Source organism: Elephas maximus, chromosome 27 (assembly GCF_024166365.1).
Source record: "Elephas maximus indicus isolate mEleMax1 chromosome 27, mEleMax1 primary haplotype, whole genome shotgun sequence".
Lineage (NCBI taxonomy): Eukaryota > Metazoa > Chordata > Mammalia > Proboscidea > Elephantidae > Elephas > Elephas maximus.
Genome location: NC_064845.1, coordinates 17,894,976 through 17,915,519, shown reverse-complemented (window position 1 = coordinate 17,915,519; position 20,544 = coordinate 17,894,976). Strand labels below are relative to the sequence as shown.

Here is a 20,544-nt window from a genome sequence, read left to right as displayed (position 1 = left end):
CCATTCCCAACTCTTAGAACTTTACCAATCTGCTAAATGAAGTATTACTTTCCATTATTTTTATTTATACTTGATTAATTATGAGTGAAGTTGAGAGTAGTTTTACATATTTATTGGCAATGTGCATGTCTGTGTGTAATGTTTTTGTTCGTATTTGTTACCCACTGTTTTTAGTTGTCTTGTTGATTCATATAAGTTCTTTGTTAATTAATTACATCATTTATCACACATTTGGTGGTATAACTAATGTTTTTCAAGTTTGTCATTTATTTTTTTCTCAGTTTCTGGGTTATTTTTTTCCCAAATATAAGTTACTAGTTTTATGTAGTTAAAAATGATCAGTTTTCTCATTTAGGGCTCTGAGTTTATGTCCTGATGACAAAGGCCTTGTTCACTGCAAGAGTATAAATTTATTCACTGGGATTTCTTCTATAAATTTATTGCTTCAATTTTTATGTTTGAATCTTTGTTCAATCTATTTTGGTATAAGGAGTGAAAGAAATCCACTTTATTTGTCTAAATGTTTATCCCGTTGTCCCCAAATCATTTAATGAATAGTTCCTTTTTTCATCAATGAATGAAATACAATTTTTCTCACAGTCTAAATCCCTATGTAGATAAGTATTCAGGTTTGTTTCTGGATATTATATATATATTTAATCTATTATTCAGAACCAAATTATTTTAGTTAACATGGCTTTATGATATACTTTAGAATAAGTTCCCCCTACCAAAATGCTCTGTTTTCATAATTTCCTGGAGTATTCCCTTACGCTTTGTCTTTTAGGTAAATTGTAGTATGGTTCTGTCCAATTCAAAATGAAATCTAATTAGTATTTTAAGCATAATTGCATTACATTTAGAAGTCAATTCATGGCAAACAATCTTGTGATAGTAAATTTGGGAGTTTTTTTTAAATGCTGATTCCCAGGCTCCCTTCTGGGAAATTCTGGTTCCGTAGATCTAGAGCGGGGAATGAGAAAGCCTAGAACTTTTAAAGTAGCTCAAGGTTTTTGCTCAGATTGGTCTGGGAGGTGAAATACATGGGAACTCAGGGAAAACAGCATTTACTCCTTTTACAAAGAATTGGATAGTCTTCATCAAAGAGGTGGCATTTGCAATGGACCTTCTTAAAGAATTTGTAAAATTATGTTCCTATATAAAATGTTTAAAGACCAGAAAAGACTATCAATGGAGTAAAGCAATGAACCCTTAGGAGTTTGCAGAGTTGAAGGGAAAAACCAGCTCTAACCCCACCCCCCGTGCCGTCCAGTCGACTCCAGCTCACGGTAAAAAGGGCAACATGAGTCAGACTCAGAAGAGTTAACAGGGCGTGGTTCCGCAGAACCTGGCCTTTGTTTGACATCAGAGGAATTCTGTAGCCTAAAGCTGCAAGGTAAAATGGGGGCCAGAACTTGGACTGTATTGTTCACCTGAATAAGGAATTTGGATCCTATGTATCAGGAAAAAACACCACTGAAGGCATTTGTGCGCACATGTGTATATGTGTGGGTGGAAGGAGAATACCATGTCTGTAGTTAGGCCTGGGGGCAGCCAAGTGTTGGTTGTGCTAGAAGCATAGAAGAATCAAGTCAGGAAACTCATTATGGATGATTATAACAGTTCGTGCAAGAGATAAATGATGCTCACAGCTGACAGTAAGGAATGGAATGAGGGAGATTTGATCGTGCCTTTGGGACTGGTGTGTGAAGCAGTGATTTACTGCTCCAACAAGTTCCACCCTTTTATCTCCACAGCTATTGCAGGCTCAGGGAATTTTATGGCTGGGAGGGATCTTGGTTTCCATTTAGATCCTGAGGACTAGGGGGATCCACCCACATAAAAACCAAATGCAAATAATGGGAAACTGGAGCCTTGAATCCAGGAAGCAGAGAGGTGGAGTCCAAAGCCTGTGAGCCTTGGATTCAACTCTTTGCTCCCACACTATCTGTATAACACTAGAGAATGACTTAATGTCAGTTTCTTGGGCTGTAAAATGAGAACAATATTTCTATCTCCCAGATTTTTACGAAGACAGAAGGCAATGAACTTCCCTCATATCTCTAGGAGAACCAATGGCACAAGGAATGAGCCCACAGACATGAATTCTAGGCAGTCCCCACTCTACCACTCATTACTATTTCCTTGGGTTAGATAATGAAATCCACCGATCTCCTCTGTCTCACCTATAACCATAAGGGTGTCAGGGTTGGATAAGATTCCAAAATGCCATCTACACACGAGATTTTTCTCTTGCATATTACGCAAAATGTTACTAGGACAGGGAGAACTTTAAATGGCTCAATACATAGAATAAAAACCAAACTTGTTGCCACCAAGTTGATTTCCAACTCACAGCTCTGAGTCAGTGAACAGCGGGGGTGTAAATTAGGGCCCTTGACAGTGATTCCTGCACAGCATTCCTAATTAGCATATCATAAAGTACAATGATTTACTGATTTCCTTCACTTAATTTTCTTGGCTTTGACAGCACTAGACACTGCTAGATAGGTCACATGAGAAACTATCTCTCTGAAAGGAGTGAAAAGCGGACTAGTTGCTGTCCCCTCTTCACAGTCCTTACTCTAGGGTGAGCATTTAGTACTGTTTATTCCTTAGTACGGAAACCCTGGTGGCATAGTGGTTAAGTGCTATGGCTGAGAACCAAAATGTCGACAGTTCAAATCCGCCAGGTACTCCTTGGAAACTCTATGGGGCAGTTCTACCCTGTCCTATAGGGTCGCTATGAGTTGGAATGGACTCGATGGCACTGGGTTTTTCGGTTTCATACCTCAGTACTGTTTATACCTTAGCAAGAGAGCAGCGGTGCAATTCTCACCTTCCATGTGGGATACCTGGTTTTGATTGACAGCCAATGTACCTCTGTGCAGCCACCATCTGTCTCTCAGTGGAGGCTTGTGTCTTGCTACGATGCTGAACAGGTTTCAGTAGAGCTTCCAGACTAAGACAGACTAGGAAGAAGTCCTGAAGATCAACTTCTGAAAACTAGCCAGTGAAAACCCTATGGATCACAGTGGTCTGATCTATAACCAATCATGGGGATGGTGAAGGACTGGGCAGAGTTTCATTCTGTCATACGTAGGGTCACCATGAATCAGGGACTTGATGACAGTTAACAATAACATACTTTAGTAGGGACTGATGTAATCTTTCTTAAGAGTCTTCAAAAGCAAGGGCCTTTATTTTACGTAAGAGTTCTATACTACCATGATTCCATAAATAGGTTCCAACAGTAGTGGGCAGGACAGAAAATACTAAAGTACACAGTTAACATTCTGTCACACAAGATGGCCGGTCAGACAGTCCTGGGACTGACTCCTGTGCCTGAGGCTTTTAATCGATCTGATTTTAGGCAGGAAACTCAACCCTTCTCAATGTCTCTTTCCTCCCTCATAAAACAGAGATAATAACCTCTAGCTATTAAAACAATAGCATTGTTTTAAGGAATAAATGAGACGATGTTATATACAGTTTTTGTTTCCTTATTAAGTGTGGTTTTTTCCTTTTTACCCAAGTGACATGCTATAAACACTCCTGATGATTTCTGAGCCTAGTAGAAATGCTGAAGAAGTAAAAGAATAACATGGGCTTGGGAATACAAGAAAGAACCGCTGAAATATGGAGAAAATTATTCAAATGTGCTTTTATCTTTTAATGCCCACTGGTTCTAAAGAAAACAAAACTTCCCACCACATTTGGAAATAAACTTGGCTTTAGGTCTGACATATGAGCTTTTATAAGAATCAACCTTCTAGTTTTGAAGCTACAGGGTAAAATTTCACTTAAAATATACTTTCTTCCTGTTGCGTTTATTCCCATTCTTAACACACAAGACATCTTTTGGCTTTATGGCACCATTACTGTTTTAATCTTTTTATTGTGGTAGAAACATATATAGCAAACTTTGGCTAATTCAACACATTTTACACGTACAATTCAGTGACACTGGTTATATTCATCATGTTATGCAACCATCAACACTATCATTTTTCAAATTATTCCACCACCATTAACAGAAACCAGTGACCCCTAAGCAGTGACTCTGCTTACCATTGATTTTTTGAATGTCGAAACAACCACATGAAATTGTCACAATGGAAGTGAAATGGAGGAGAGGAGAGGAGGGTAAGGACAGGAACACAGGGAACCGCTTCATGTCATTCCACCCCAAAAATTCCCACTCTGAGAAGCTGACAAGGCAGTTTTCAAATAAATGGTTCCTCCGTTTCAAAGCAGTTATTCTACTTTTTAATGATAGAAATATATGCAGAAATTATTCATAAAAATATTTTCATGAGAATTTTAAATAATTCAATGAGAATTAAATATACTTTACCTCAGCAATTCCATTCCTAAGAATTTGCCCTATAGATATGTGGGTCCATGCACACAATGAAGTATGTACACACATGATGTTGTTGCTAACTGCCATGGAGTTGGCCTCAGACTCATGGCACCCCATGCACAATGGAATCGAGCCATTGTGCTCCATAGGGTTTTCATTGGCTGATGTTCAAAAGTAGATCGCTAGGCCTTTCTTGCTAGTCTGTCTTACTCTGGAAGCTCTGTTGACACGGGGTGAGCTTCATAGCAACATGCAAGCCTCCACTCACAGATGGGTGATGGCTGTGCTTGAGGTACACTGGCCAGAAATTGAACCTAGGTTTCCCCCAGGGAAGGTGAGCATTCTACCACTGAACTACTATGGCATACTACTACTACGATGAAAAATAATATTATTTTTATTAGTAAATGAATGAAAAGAACGTATAACCAAAAAAAAAAAAAAACCACTGCCATCAAGTGACTATGAAAAATAATATAATTTTTATTAGTAAATAAATGGAAAGAATGTATACTTCTTTTAAAAAAGAGTCAGTAAAATAAGTCATGGTATGTTCCTGCATTGGGAATACTATGTAGCCATAAAAAAAAAAAGAATGAGAAACATCAATTTATACTAAATAAAGCAAGATACTAAACAAGGTACGTGGTATGCTTGCATTCCATGTAAATACAAGAGGGAGATGTAGACAGGTAGCCTTGCATAGAAATTACTCTCAGAGGCAACAAAAGAAACTGGGATGGGGTGGAAGGGAATTTTAATTTTCACTATTTACCCTTTTATAATGTCAGTTGGAGCCTGGTGATCCAACAGTTAAGGGCTCGGTGCTGACCAAAAGGTTGAGGATTCGAATCCACCCAGAGGCTCCATGGGAGAAAGATCTGATGATCAGCTTCCATAAAAATTACAGCCTAGAAAACCCTACGGGGCAGTTCTACTCTGTCACATGGGGTGCCCATGAGTCGAAATCTCAACTCAACAGCACCTAGTAACAGCAATGTTCGACAGAAAGGAAGCCCCGGTGATCTACTTCCAAAAATCAGCCAGTGAAAACATTTTGGATCACGAAGATTCAATCCACAACTGATCATGTGGACGGCACATGGCTGGTCGGCATTTCCTTCCACTGTAGTCGGGGTCACCATGAATCGGGGGCCAACTCAACTGCTGCTAACAACAACAACGTCCAATTAAAATAATCATAGATGCATCACCTCTTGAGAAAATGCTAGAAAAGTTCTATGGAGGGTAGAGAAAGAGTTCACAGTTTCTCTCAGTTACTGGTGCTCTATGGGTCTAAAAGAAGTTCAGGTTATTATCTGATAAGGGATGATCACCTCACCAAAACCAAAACCCAAACCCAGTGCCGTTGAGTCGATTCCGACTCATAGCAACCCTACAGGACAGAGTAGAACTGCCCCATAGAGTTTCCAAGGAGCACCTGGAGGATTCAAACTGCCGACCCTTTGGTTAGCAGCCATAGCACTTAACCACTACGCCACCAGGGTTTCTGATCACTTCACAAGTGGACATTATATGATGTGCCCAGGAAGAAGTCAGTGAAAAAGGAAATCTCTTGTTTTGGTAAGAAAGAGTGTGGTTCCCATATCAGGCACAAACTCATAAAGGTAAACACAATAGGACATCTCCTGGCACATAGTAAGCACTTAAAAGAAGCCAGCCATTATCATGACTAGCATTGTTTTTAAGCCACGGTTTTGGAGAATTACCAGGGTTCATGCTGTATGTTTCATAAACGAGATTTTATATCTCTAGCCCTCCTGGAGACTTTCTGGAAGGACTGGAATCTTACCCTGATCTGAGCCACAGGCCTCACTACCAACCAGGTGACTGCTTGGCTTTCAAACTGAGGGCAGTTTTGTATGTTCACCGTCTTGTTAGTTTCTTGCTTATTTCAAAAACCTGCTGTTATATTTGAATAGTGAGATTATATTCCCTGGCTTTGGTTTTTGGGTGCTGGGGTTTACACAAGGTCACACAAAACAGTGTGGTGGGGAAGCCTGTGATTGGAGCCATATCTCGCGGGTATGGCCCAGCTTAACCAGTTAACTTTAGCCTCATTACTAAGCTTCTCTGCACCTCGGTTTCCTTATCCGTAAAATAGGCATATTGATAATCCTTCATTCACAGGGCTATTGGGAAGATTGATTGAGTTGACACACTTAGAACAGTGGCCAGCATGGCCTAAGCACCTAACAAATCTTAGCTATTATTAGTAGTTCCACCACCTGTCTGTGTGCTGTACTGTGGTGGCTTGCACGTTGTTATAATGCTGGAAGCGAAGCCACCGATATTTTCAAACACGAGCAGGGTGACCCATGTTGGAGGTTTCAGCAGAGCTTCCAGAATAAGACAGTCTAGGAAAAAGGGCCTGGTGATCTACTTCTGAAAATCAACCAGTGAAAATCCTATGGATCACAACAGGATATTGTTCAATACAATGCTGGAAGGTGAACCCCCGTAGGCTGAAGGGCACTGAAAATACACAGTGGCCACAATGGACTAGAGCATACTAAGGATCATGAGGATGGTACAGGACAGGACTGGCCATTTCATTCCATTGTATGTGGGGTCACCAAGAGCTGGAACTGACTTGACAACAACTAACAACAAAAGTTATCAATAGCTGCAGCTCTGCCTTGTCAGGTAGGTTGAGTTGCCATTATTATCTCAAATCAGTGTTTTGTAAACAGAGGCTCACTCAGAGCGATTCGCCTAAATTCATACCGTGGTTAAGAGCTACAGCTGTTAACCAAAAGGTCAGCAGTTTGAATCCATGAGCCGCGTTCCTTAGAAACACTATGGGTCAGTTCTACTCTGCTCTATAGGTCACTACGAAGTCGGAATTGACCTGAAGGCACACAACGACAAATTGAAATGAAGACTTGGGTTTTAATTTTTAGTTTGAGTATTGGCACTAATCAGGTGGACACTTTTATCTATCACTCGGTCTCTATCCTTCTTTGAAATCGAGACTCTGGCCCCACACATTGAATGCCCTTTTAGAATGGTACCAGCTATGACTACAGTAAGCAGAGATGGCACCAGAGACACAATCTCCCAATTTTGCTTCTAAATGGGCATAGTGAACGTGCAGTTACGTTGAGCTCTTTTTGCAACCACATTTTATGCTCGAGGAAAGAGAGAATAGCTTCTGCTTTCTCGTTCATTTGTTTTCTTATCTAAAATGCTAGTTGGCAGCGGTTGAGCCCCGGTAACCTCCACTGTGGAATAATTTGCAGCTTGTAGCAGCCCCACTTACTAGTCATAATAGAAAAAAGCATACTTTGCTTCCCATATAATAGTCCCCTATCTGGCGGACTAAATGCTTCTGATAAGCGGATGGTATTTGACAGGAGGTGAATGAATGGCCTTCCCAGGTTAGGATTGGCAAGGCCACCATTCACTCAACACTAGCCAATTTAGCAGGAGAAAGCGAAGCCTCTGGTTGCTAGAGAAAATTCATCTGCACCAGAGAGGGATGTCCAAGGCTTGGCATTGCCCTCAACAGAGAGTTATGAATTCAGTGCCAGGCTCTGTGTTAGAACTGCATGAGTTAGAAGTCTTTCTTTTCTCCTCTCCATGGGCATTTAGAGTGGGGGCTCTAGTATGGGTGCTGCCTGGTCCCTTTATGTGCTTTCCCTTTTTTGGGGGGGGAGGGATATTGATTGTTAACACTGATGCGACAGGAGACGGAAGGCACACTCAGCTGCAGCGGCCCTCTTAAGTTGTCACAGAGCACAGAGAAACACTCATGGATTAACAAGGTCAACAGGAACACTAGGGGTCAAATCAGAATATTCCAAGGTGTCAAAGCCTTATCCAGGCCTTCCTTTTTCCACAAGGCCAACAAAAAAACATTGGTAACAATGTTTGGAGGAACCAAACTAGACACTGAACCAGCAATGACTACATACCAGCTTGCCTACCATATCACGGGGCAGGGGGTGATTTCCCAGCTGCCTCCCTGTACAGAGATGATGCAGTAAAGATGATCCATGGCGACTTGCACTTGATCTTTGAGTATTTCTTCTTCTTTTCAATAATGGAGGGGAGTGCTAAGTCAGGTCTATGAATAAGCGGCAGTAGCCATTGCCAACATTTATTGAGAGCAAACATCATGACTCTGTGGACTGCTTTACATTTACCATTTAATTTAATCCTTACAATCACCATATGAAGTATCATTTAGTATCCCTGCTTTACAGGTAGGGAAACTGAGGCACAAGGCAGTTTGTACTCAAGCCCAGGCTTCATGTTATGGGCTGCTTTTCTTAAGAGGAAGCGGCAGTTTATGAGAGAAAGAACAAGACATCAAGTTCATCAAGTTACTTGCTCAAGTACTCCCCACTCCAGGCTGTTAAAACTAGTATTAAAACTTACTGTATTGGAAATAAGGTGACAAATTCACCCCAGATGGCCTGAGACTTTCTCGGTTTCAGCACTGACAGTCCCATATCCTGGGAACCCCCTCAGTCTTGGGCAAACTGGGATGGTTGGTCACTTAACTGGAATCCCAAACATGGACTACTCAGGGTCTTGTCAAAGAAAGACAGGGAGACTTAGGTTGGAGACTTGAACTCGAGCTCCCACATCTCCAGAAAGCAGTGGTTCAGCTTAATGACCTCTAAAGCCTCTAAAGCTTTACTCAGTGTGGTTGGTAGACCAGCACATTGGCATCACCTGGGAGCTTGTTAGAAACACAGAATCCCAGGCCTCGCCCCAAAACTACAGAATCAGAAGCGGCATTTTAATATGATCCCCAGGTGATTCGACTGAACATTACATTTTGAGAAGCATGACCCTAAAAGTCCTTTCCAGAACCACATCACTGTGATTCTGAATCAACTAGGGTGGCATGAGCCTTTATTTGGGTGCCAGCTCTACAAAGGGCCCAGCAGATGAGGGTGGAGGTGGGGTATCCTTTAGGAATTTCTACTCTGGAAACCAGCAAAAGGGAGTTTGCACTCAAGCCAAAACTTCACGCCATGGAATGAGTTCCCTAAGGGAAAGTAACATTTTGTGAGTGGAAGAACGCAGGCTATGGGACTCAGACTGACCTGGGTTTGAATCCTGACTCTGCCAACTGCTGCCCAGGGGACCTGAGGTAGATGGGGACACATAGGTCTTCAGCAGGCTCACCTGAAAATGATTAAAATTACTCACCTGAGTGGTTCTCAATCCCGGCTGTCCTTCAGAGTTAACTAGGAACGTTCCCAGGAATTGTGGATGCCTGGCTCCATCCCCAGAGATTCCAACTTAATCAAACTGTGGTGGGGCCTTGGAGTTAGTATCTTTAAAGGTTCTCAAGTGATTTTTTTTGTGCAGCCACGGTTTGCAACCACCACCAATCCTCCTCTTAAGGATGGTGGTGAGGCGCCAGTGAAATAAGTCGCGTCAGCACCTGGCACAAAGCAGGCATTCAGGAAATGTTAAATTCCTCTCCACCCAGGAGCGAGAGCCATCATCCTCAGCACATAAACGGGAGCTGAGGAACTAACTCTCTAAGAAATCAAGAGGTCCGTCAAGTCAGCGACTTGAGCTTCTCACTACAATACTCTTACTGACTGGGTAATAAAAAAAAATTAGAAAAAACCAGGCAATATGGCCTAAAAAGGGGGAGGGGGTAATTTACCAGAAGGTTAGTGTTTAGATTCCTACACAGCTTTTTTTCTTCTTTAAGGAAATATATATATATATTTTTTTTTAATAAAAGCAAGCTGCCTTTTAATGTACTTTTAACTGATAAAGCTTCCTTAAGGATATGAATCCTGAGAACCCCCACTGACCTCTAAGTTAGCTCTCCCCATTCCTCCGGGCAGCTAATTAAAACACCTAGTGGTAATCATGTGAGCTCCATATTGTGCACTGCAAGGGAATCACTTCCCAGCAGTTACCACAGCGTGGCTTCAAAACGAGGCCACCATAAGTTACGAACTGTCACAGCCTTACAAGCAAGCTTCGAGAGGGATGCTATTAATTCCATACAGGAAGGGCAAAATGCTTTGCCTTAATTTTTTCTTTTAATAGCAGGGCCAGTCAGCCAGAGAAATCACTCTTTAAAGGTCCCATAACACATGGAGAGAGAGATAAAAATCAATATCAAATCCCTCTTCCCTTCCCAGGCAACTATTAATAAACTCCCTCAGTTTTCGATGTGTCTCTCCCCATTACAGTCCTGGAGAGGAAGGAATATGGGACATGGACTCTTTACATAGGGTTTCCTGCCTGCTCGTTTGCTCGCCCTTGCTTTGGCGTCTGAAATTTCCCTTTGTTACAGAATAATAACAAAGAACAGATTACATGTGGCCTCGGAGGTACATGTAACCCCACAACACGTGGGGCTATTTGAGGAAGTTGCCAAATGCTCCCCTTCAACAGTACACTCAGAAATCTCTGCTGGAATACTAAGCTTCATAGCCTAACCCTTGGGTGACCCAATTACTTTCTGCTTTGAATTTTTTTTGTTGATATCATGTGTTTTCACTAATAGAAGCACGCGGAATCATTGAACGTGTCTGAATTTTTGGTAAGTAGTATAGATTTTTTTCTTGCCCCCTCCCACAAGCCTACCCTAGGTGTTTAGTGGTACAGATGAAGTCCCACTAATGATACCTCAGAATCTCCACCGGGGTCTATTGGTACATATGTGTAACAAACAAAAACTTTCAAAATTTCTACTTTTCCACTAAAAATTCAGACACCTCATACAATACCCAGTACAAACAGTAATTTGCGGCACACACCTATTTCTTGGGTTTCAAACCATCATAAAGGCCAGTGGTTCCTACAGATTCCCAATAAGCCCCAAAGGCTGAAAAAGTTCATGGTCGTTATATATGCCTGCCAGGCACAAGAGTTAACATGTATTTTCAAGTTGGGGTTTTTTGTTTGTTTTTAATCTCCCTCTTTTTTATTCACTTGATTTTTCACATTCATGTAACAAGGTCCATTGATAGGGTGTTCTGCAGGTCATGAAGCTACATTCAAAACCTCATTAAACCTCACTGGAAGACAGACTGTTGAACCCATTTTATAAAGAAAAAAGATTGATGCAGAGAGACTTTCCTTAATTTGCCCAATGTCACACTGCCAGAAAGTGACAAAGTTGGTCCTGAAACCAGAAGAATTGGTGAGGAGTTGCTCAAGGCCCTTTAACTATCCTCTTTTCCCTCTTACCTATGTCTCTCCTTCCACCAAACCTCTCAACTGATACTTGCGATACCTTTGCAGAACACTCTCCCATTTAAAGTGCTACTTCTATCAGGTGGAAGATCACCCTGCAGGTCCTTGGCGGCCAGTTGCCTTGCAATAGGTCCTTGCTCTTTCCCTGCTCTGTAAGCTGCTGACATTTGCAGGATGCACTTCCCAGACTGCCTTCTCAGTTGGCCTCTTGACTGGGTTCCACCAATGGAAGACAGAAGCAGTAGAAGGGAGAAGGCAGGGCATTTCTCTCTCTCCCATCTAAGGCTCAGTCCCCTCCATGCTTCTGTGTCTTAGGTCTGCAATGGTTGCAGTTCCCACCAGTGACCTTGGGCCTGGCTTCCAGCACCTTTCTCCTCCTTGTGTCTCTCCATCTTACCACTACCTATATTTTGAATCTCTGATTGCCTCACCAGACCCCATTTACCTTCTCGTCTGTCACCTTGGTAATCAATTATTCTGCATTAAAGTCCTTCTGTGTGAATTACTCAGAGGGGTTCTTGTTTCCCGGTTCGACACCAACCGATATAATCACTTGTCTCAATTTTTATATATTTGTATATTGGGTCAGATATAGAGGGAATAAGTCAGAAAGAATCAAATTTAACTGACTTCTCACCATGAGCTTCCTAGGCACTTTTATATGCATTGTATATTTTAGTCCTAAAAATAGAACTTTGAGAAACATTCTTATTATTATCCTTTTACAAGGAAACTGGGTCTCAAAAATGTGAGGTGACTTGCCTAAGGACACAGAGCCTATAAGTGGAACAGCTAAGGTTCTACCACAGGACAACCTTCCCTCTTATTAGTGAGGGAATAAAGGCCAGGCTAAGACTTCTTGAACGAGTAGTGGAGATGGGATCATTACATAAATATCAAGGAGTTCCTATCACAAATGACTTGTATTTTTTTTTTTTTTTTAACAAGCATTGAGTTAAATAGGAAACCCTGGTAGGCTAGCAGTTAAGAGCTACAGCTGCTAACCAAAAGGTCAGCAGTTCAAGTCCACCAGGCGCTCTTTGGAAACCATGTGGGGCAGTTCTACTCTGTCCTGTAGGGTCACTGTGAGTCGGAATAGACTTGACGGCAACGGGTTTAGTTTGCTTGTTTGTTTTTGAATTAAATAGTGAGATGCAGGATCACATAACAGATAATTAATACAAACCATAATATCTAATGCTGCGTCAGAGACTGAGGCAGATCCATGCCTTATGATCAGTACGTTTTTGATTATTAATTATTTGAGGTACGAAGATGAGGTAAAAAAAAAATAAAGAAAAATCATGAATTCTATTCAGACCTGTGTTACTAATCGTGATTCCACAAATTCAAAACACAAGCATATCTTAGATCCCAACCATTCGCATTCAGGTTATTGGCTGCAGTATTTTTTCTAGTATTACTATTATGAATAACCAGCCATTCATAAAAACACACCACTATCTTTTTTATCAACCATGCTCTGTTGTTGTAAGAACAATGAAGTAAGTCTCAAGAGTACATCAGAGTCTTGGGCATTTACAGACTACATTGACTACATTACCACATTTACTAGCTGTATGACCTTGAAAAAGTCACTTCGGTCATCTGAGACTCAAATTCCTCGTCTAAAATTAGAAATAATCACACATTATCTACCTCCTGCAGTGGGTCATTTTGAGGATAAAAAAGGGGATAATGTTGATGCATTCTGAAAACTACAAATTGCTATGCACGTAAGGGCTTATGTCTATTAAAGCATGTTTACATTTATTATTGCGTTTTATTCTCAGAGCAATCTGCTACAAGCACTTTTCCTCATCAGCCAAATGCATGAATATGAAGAAGATAAGCGTGCAGAACAATTTTGCAAAAGCCTTGCAAATAGTAGGCAAAATGACCTCCATTTTCTTCAGCCTTCCCAACTGCAAAGCTTTAAAACTGGTTTCCCCCCTCGGAATTTTGGACTACACGTACATGAGGGTGTCTTCCTTTTTCCTGACCATCCCAGCCATGTGGCAAGGGAATACCAATACCCGTAGCAAACTCACTGAAGCAAGGTGAAGCTGAGAACTGAAGCTGTGTTCAGGTGAGTTGTTACAATGATTCCACCATCTTATCTGGTGATTTTAAGTATTTTTCAGACGTTTTGGTACATTGGTCTTAACAGTCTATAGAATTCTCCCACATCTCTCCACACTGTTAAGTCCAATGTAGGAAGCAGTATACGGAAACAGAAAAAGATCGTGGAATTCCTTACATTTATTTTAAGATCTAACTTCTAGAGCTCAGGCTGCTAACCCAAAGGTCAGCATTCAAATCCACCAGCAGCTCATTGGAAACCCTATGGGGTAGTTCTCCTGTCCTATAGGGTCACTATGAGTTGAAATCGACTACATGGCAATGGGCTTGTTTTGTTTTGAATTTCTAAGGACTAGCCCTTTAAAAAAAAAAAAACCAAAAACCAAACCCACTGCCGTTGAGTCGGTTCTGACTCATAGCGACCCTATAGGACAGAGAAGAACTGCCCCACAGAGTTTCCAAGGACCGCCTGGTGGATTCAAACTGCCGACCTTTGGATTAGCAGCCATAGCTCTTAACCACAACGCCACCAGGGTTTTCCTCTTACTTTTAAGGATTAAGAAATAGCAGCTCATGTTTCAGGGAGCAAAGAGGACTGTGTTTCTCTTGCCATTGTAGGAATCAGCTTCCACAGGGATCAAGAGCCTCGAGGGATCTGCTGAGGAAGGAAATCTCCTTCCTCGCTGACCTCCATCACCCAGTCAGTCTTGTACACTCAGTAGACAGTGGTGAGCGCCTATATGCCTGGCACTGAGTCAGGGCTGTGGATACAGCTTAAACAGCTTTCATTACTTAAAAACACTCTCAGCTCAACAACGTCCTTCCCCCCACCCATCTCCCACCAGGCGCCCGATGCTTTGGGGCAGAGGCCATTTGCTCTGAGCATCAATCCTGACACTGCTGCCAATTTCCTTTCTGACCTTGGTCAAGCTTGGCCAGGATACTTTTCTTTTTCCTCTCCACTTACAGAAATGTGATATGGCAAGTGGGCGAAAAAAGAGAAAACTGAAAGGTTGATAAAGGAGAAACGGGTCCATTGTCTCTCATTCATCGCTCCCACAAAAGTTCATATGCATTTGAGGTTTGGGGATAGAGACGGGTTCATGGCAACACCTTCAATGTTGAAAGCTGTGCAAACCTGAAGTTCACATTCACTGAGGGCCAACTTCCGGGTGCTCCATAATGATTTTAAAGCTGCGACAGAGCAAAGCGTCTTCCTATTTTCAACCCTAGCAATTTGGTTCAAGCATGATCTCAACCACTTTAAGCTTTGATATTTCTAGCCACCTCTTAGGCTGTATTTTTTCTTAATGCCACCAATCATGTGTGAAATTCTGTTGCAAAACTAATCTTTGTGGGAAATGATAGGTAATGGCTTCTTTAAAGAGAGAAAGAGAGGGCAACGACTATGACCTTTGCTGTATTTTGAAATGTCTTTCATAGTGTAATACAAACAGAAACATCCCTTTCTCAAGGTCAAAGCCAAAATAGATTTCTGCTTAAGCAGGATAAGGCTTGAAAATTATCCTTATGACTTGATTTGAAAAACCTCCAATGTATATAATGGCTGTTAAACATGAAAGCCAGCTGTGCCCAAAAAATGATTTTACTATCCAGCTTATTAAATCAATACTTAATGTTTTGCATTTTCAAATGATGCGAAAAGATACAGAAAAGTTGCGAATGAGGTACAATATTTGGGTATTTATATAACAAGGCACTATTTGCTATTCCAGTGTTTTACACACACACACGCTAACCAACACATATTATCTTATACAAGGAGGTTTCAGTCAAAAGCAGCTGTGAGCACATCATCTGGAATGGAAGTCGGAAACCACTAATTTAAATTTTTCATTTGTTTTCTGGAACAGTTATGCCACCCACAAAAGGGTAACTTTGCAATGCGTCATTATCTCATGAATTTTGGAACTTCTCCTTTAAATAAACCCATCTCATTTCCATATAATTACAGCAAATGTGGAGGTCCTTTAAAAAAAAAAAGGAAATTTTTTTAGCTCGAAAATTTTAGGGTGTTAATAGGAATCCCTGTTCCTAGCCTACTGATCAAATTCGGGGATTTGGCTCCTAAAAATAAGATCTTCATAGGAATTCAAAAGAGAATGGTCTCGAGGGAGAAATCTTTAGGGCTTTTGAAGTTCTCTTAGATTTCAAGTCTGCATATGATTCTTTCCAACAGTATTCACCTGTCACATTCTCCAGCCCTCTTAGCTAGTCGTTTATTTCATGTCATGTATATTAATTTGTAATAAAGTATAACTGCAATGACTTCAAACTTTAAAAGATGGAACCTGGAATTACAAGTTGCTTCCTGAATTATTTACCCCCCTTGACAGCCTCAGGGAGGCAGAAACACCTCCTAAGTGGTTAGCAAGACTCTGGTAGATCTAATTCCCCAGAACAGATCACCCAGTACAAACTAATTAGGACAAGTTAAATGTTTCCACTAAAAAAAGAGGAATGCTCTCTTCTCAACTGTCTAGTGTTTTCCGATCATTTCCTTCCTCATAACCTTGTCGCTTCAATGTTTTCCTAACATACTGCTTTGGAGGTGAAACTTGATGGTCCAGCCACCAATAAAAGTATAAATGCTGACTTGAAAATGTTCTAAGCTCCCCAGGGAAAACACAAAAGTCCTTCCTCTGACAATGTACAAACACGTCTATTAGAGGCAAGGGAATACGGCTCTGGTCTAGAATTTTCTTACTAGATTTTTTTTTTTTTCTTTTCCTAGCTGTTGTATTAAAAGCTTGCTCAATCGTGTATTTCTTGTTATAGTAGGCACAATCCTAAGTATTTTTCCTATTTGTCTTAGGCATTTTAAGCAAGACAGTTGATCCACAACACCAAGCTGAACTTGAATGGCTCATTCACACATTTCTAAATTTTGCTCGCCTTTTTCTCCAGGTTTAATTAATATGCCATGAATAGCAACATTTATAGTGAGCTCTAATATTTTTGTCTCTCAGTTCTGCTCATTTGTCTAACGGGTATCACTTCTTTTTTCAGGAGTGTTCTCAAGGAGAAAGCCCCACCTCTTCTGGACTATAAGCTCACCGCAATCTCCATCTGGTTGACTCTGGCCTGATAACATACTGATTTTCAGCCACATGGAATCTCCTCAGTGAGCCAGCCTCCCATTTCTCTCCTGACAGCCAAGGGTTGCGCCATGGCACTTCTCTGGCCAACTATGGATTCTGTGTGTGGTTGACATGACCACTGGCAGGGACTCACCACTCCGGCAGTGGAGAGGTGTGCTGGGCCAGATGGAAAGGGGAAGATGATCCAGGCATACAGCGCTCAGAGCTGGAGACAGTGCACAGTCACGACCTTCTGCTGGGCGCTGTGAAATCACCCGGATGCATTCAAGCAAAGAACCTGCGCTTCATACCAGCATGCACGTCTGAACCAAACTGTAGCCCCGTCGGCTCAGGCCTGGTGTACTGACAACCACCCACTGCCTCTCTTCCTAATCTGGGAAGAAGTCTCCCAGCTGCTTTGCTTTTATTTCTGGATAAATTATTAACGCCTATTCAGCCTTGGGAAATATAATTTTTAACTATGTAAAATATTTATGGGGGTGGGAAGGGTAACTTCACAAGTATTTGTTCTTTTTTGTCTCCTTTACAGTAAATCCTGATTAGGTTGCTGACTGGGATTTTCCCTGCTTCCTTCTTCTGTGTGAAAAGTGAAAAACCTTACATTTAACTCCAAGTAATGAATGCAAGATCAATAGAGTAAGTAACAAAAGTACCCACGGTGACTGAACAGCAAACTCTTAAATTACTGTGCAGTAAGTACAAATGAACAATTATGGAAAACACGGCACTACAATTTCAAAGGGAGATAAGAGTGAGGCTTAAGTCATTAAAAGGGTCCATTAGTCTTGTAAGTCTGAGACAGCACACCCAAAACATGCACTATTACTGAGAACTGGAAATATTACATATTCCGCCAATTTGCACACATGTAACTGACCAATAGAGCCTGGACAGGGTCCAGTTGTCCAGTCCCTAAGGGGAAGGAGGCTTAAAGAGAAGCAAATAGGCTATGCCGCCTGTTCAGTCAACGGTTCTTAGTTATATATGAAGAGGGGCAAGCACTGACAAATTAGATTATTTATAGGGAAGTAAATATCCTGCTTGCATATCAATTCATCCCATTCTATAGTATCCCCAGGCTCTTCATCACTCCCTGCTATGGAAGCAAATAAAAGACTTCTGACACCCTCCCCATTTCCACAAATCACCAGAAAAGCCCAAGAATGCAGCACCTCTTTCCTTTGTCCCTGTTCTCCCTGACTTGATAGACCATTTGCAGTTCTAAAATGAAGAAGTAAGTCATGGCCAACCAAACTGCAAAGTGAAAACATTGTCCTGAAAAATTACCTGAAGTAGTCAAATTTCTGGAGATTACCTATGCAGTGCACACACACACATAGACACGTATATATTCTTCTCTGTGTAATACCCAGCCTTAAGGACTTGCAAACATTAGAATGCTATTGAATCTTAACATGCTTGGGGCGTATTGCTCAATTCCTCTTGCCCTAGCTCTTGTCCCAGACATTTTATTAGAGACAGGTGGGCTCCCAGAATTCGGGAAGTCTTTGACAGCTTGAGTAAGGGGCTGCATAGCATAACCTGGAAAAAAAAAATTGCATTCCTGAATGCATACCGTTGCCTCCAGGAATAGAAAAGCATATCTCATGCTGAAATTATGGTAAGACTGAACCATGCTCATGACACAGAAGGCAACTTTAGCCTCACCTTTGAAAAGAGCATAGTTCTGCATATGAAGTAGGACATCACATTTCAATTTGTACTATTAAAAACTTGCATTACATGGTGAAACTAATCACCCTGTGAATCAACCTGCTTTACAAGCCGGCTGAACTAGCCTACAGTAAATACCATGAGCTAGCCCAGTAAGCCTTTCTCCACCAGCCACAGGATAATCCAGTATAGCACGGATGGCTTCTGACCAGTACTTTTAACCTATACCGTTACTCTGGTCAACCCTACTTGGTCACCAGAATCACAGGAGTAATTTTCACAAGAGACTGAAAACTTAAATTAAAATTATAATCTACTTCACCATTACTCAATATCATTACATATGCCAATTTTTTTTTCCAAAAGACGTATCTTTGCCAGCTTTTCCATTTAACAAAAAATATATTCATGATAAATGCTTGCTATTTTATCAATTGGCGGTGAATATGCTTACCACCCCCATCATCACCACCCCTGGAAAGAGGTGTCATTTAACTCTGGATATTGCTTAAATTTGGCTACGAAAGAAATAAGGATTGTTGCTTCAAAATCAATTTCGGTTATTTTAAGGCATGGTTTCTAATACGACACAAATTACAGGGAAATCAAAACTGCTGTCAAGACAACTAAAGGTGTTTAGCTTTTGCAACTTGGGTTCCTTTCACACTTTCTCAAATAGTTTCAAAGGCTCAAGAAAACAAAACAAAGCAAATAATACACATGGAAATAAATACCCAGGAAATGAAAACCGCCCCAATCCAACTTTATCTACACAACGACTGAATACCTATAAAATCTGAAAGCCGACTCTCGATTTAATACGTAAAGCAAACCAAGAAATCACCCAGAGTATTTGCATTTTGGAGTCATTCCCTGGCTGGTCTCCAGTTATTCTCACCAAGCTTTTAATATTAGATAGATGCCCGTCAATAATGATGTCAGAATGGACTTACAGAAGGAAAGCATAACTTCAGGGAGAAGGAAAGTATATTCAGTCCTAATCCTTGGCTTCTTCTCCTTTAGTGAAGGGCTTTTGCTTCCTCTCCTAGCAGTAAGTTGCAGCATTTCAGTACAGTTGTACAGCTCCAAGCCCGCTTCTACTGCTCGACTGATAGCCCAGCTCTAAGCCCCAACATGTTTTCTGCAAATGCAGGCAGCTCATCTGAAAACCTAAGGGAGGTTTCCACAGTGGCACAAAACTAAACCGCACAAATATTTCACAGCTCCGAGACCACTCGAGGCTTAAAAGAATATGCATTTGATGTTAGGCTGCTCGGAGCTAAACGGGGAACTGGGATGGTATGGAGCAGTGTTCTCAGCTGCTCAATCACTGCACACTGGAGTGTTTTCCCTTCCTGCCTCAGAATTAAGGAAAAACCAAATGCTTAATAGAACACTGATACTGGCTAAGCTTTGGCAGCATCGATGCCATAGGAACTTTGTTTTGCGTTCCATTAAGTTAGCTCGTGGCTTCCCACGCCGCACCACATTCCCTTCTTCGCCGAGCTAAAAGCCAACTTCATGCAGACAAATCGAGGCAAAGTTTATCCAACCCCCCTTCTTTTTCTTTTCCAACTTCAACTCATCCAGCCCCAAACGTAGCACAAAGGAAGCTTGGTCCTCCAGTTGCCAACTGGAGGTACGTTTAATATAATATATTCTAGCAGCTTAAAGATTTTTTTTTCTTCTTTTTTTTAAGGGCTTGTCTGCACTGATAAGACCCGGGCACCCTCGCAATGACATCATCAGAGTTGCCACTCACCAAAATACATTCTGTTTCTCATTAATCAGACAGCCGGAACCCCACGGCGGCGTCTTCAGCATCAGCTGGCACCCAGGGCTAGCACGCCGAGCAGAGCCGTTTCATGCTCCAGTCGGTGGCGACGTCCCCGGCTTGGAGAGCGCCGAGCACCGAGCGCCCAGGGTGCCTCCTCCGCGGGCTGAGCGCCTTGCACGCTGCCTGCCTTTCGGCCGCTACGAGCCCCGGCGGCTGGAGCGTGCGCTCGGGCCGCCTGCTGCACTGCCCATCCTTACTGTAATCCGACTCCTCCTTGCGATGTCCTTGCCGCGCCTGTGACATCAGGACTGAGAGTA

General features: G+C 41.7%; 1 protein-coding gene across 5 annotated transcripts in view; it reads right to left on the bottom strand.

The window, feature by feature from the left end:
* The window catches only part of ZNF385D (zinc finger protein 385D), a 999,751-nt gene that overhangs the window by 342,408 nt on the left and 636,799 nt on the right, over nucleotides 1–20,544 (bottom strand). Inside the window, exon 1 of one of the 5 annotated variants that reach the window (XM_049870889.1) lies at nucleotides 20,213–20,526. The exons of 3 other annotated variants lie outside the window; for them this stretch is intronic. In XM_049870889.1, the coding sequence (XP_049726846.1) occupies nucleotides 20,213–20,234 (22 nt within the window). In that variant the 5' untranslated portion in view covers nucleotides 20,235–20,526. One more of the 5 variants, XM_049870888.1, reaches the window with a different exon arrangement.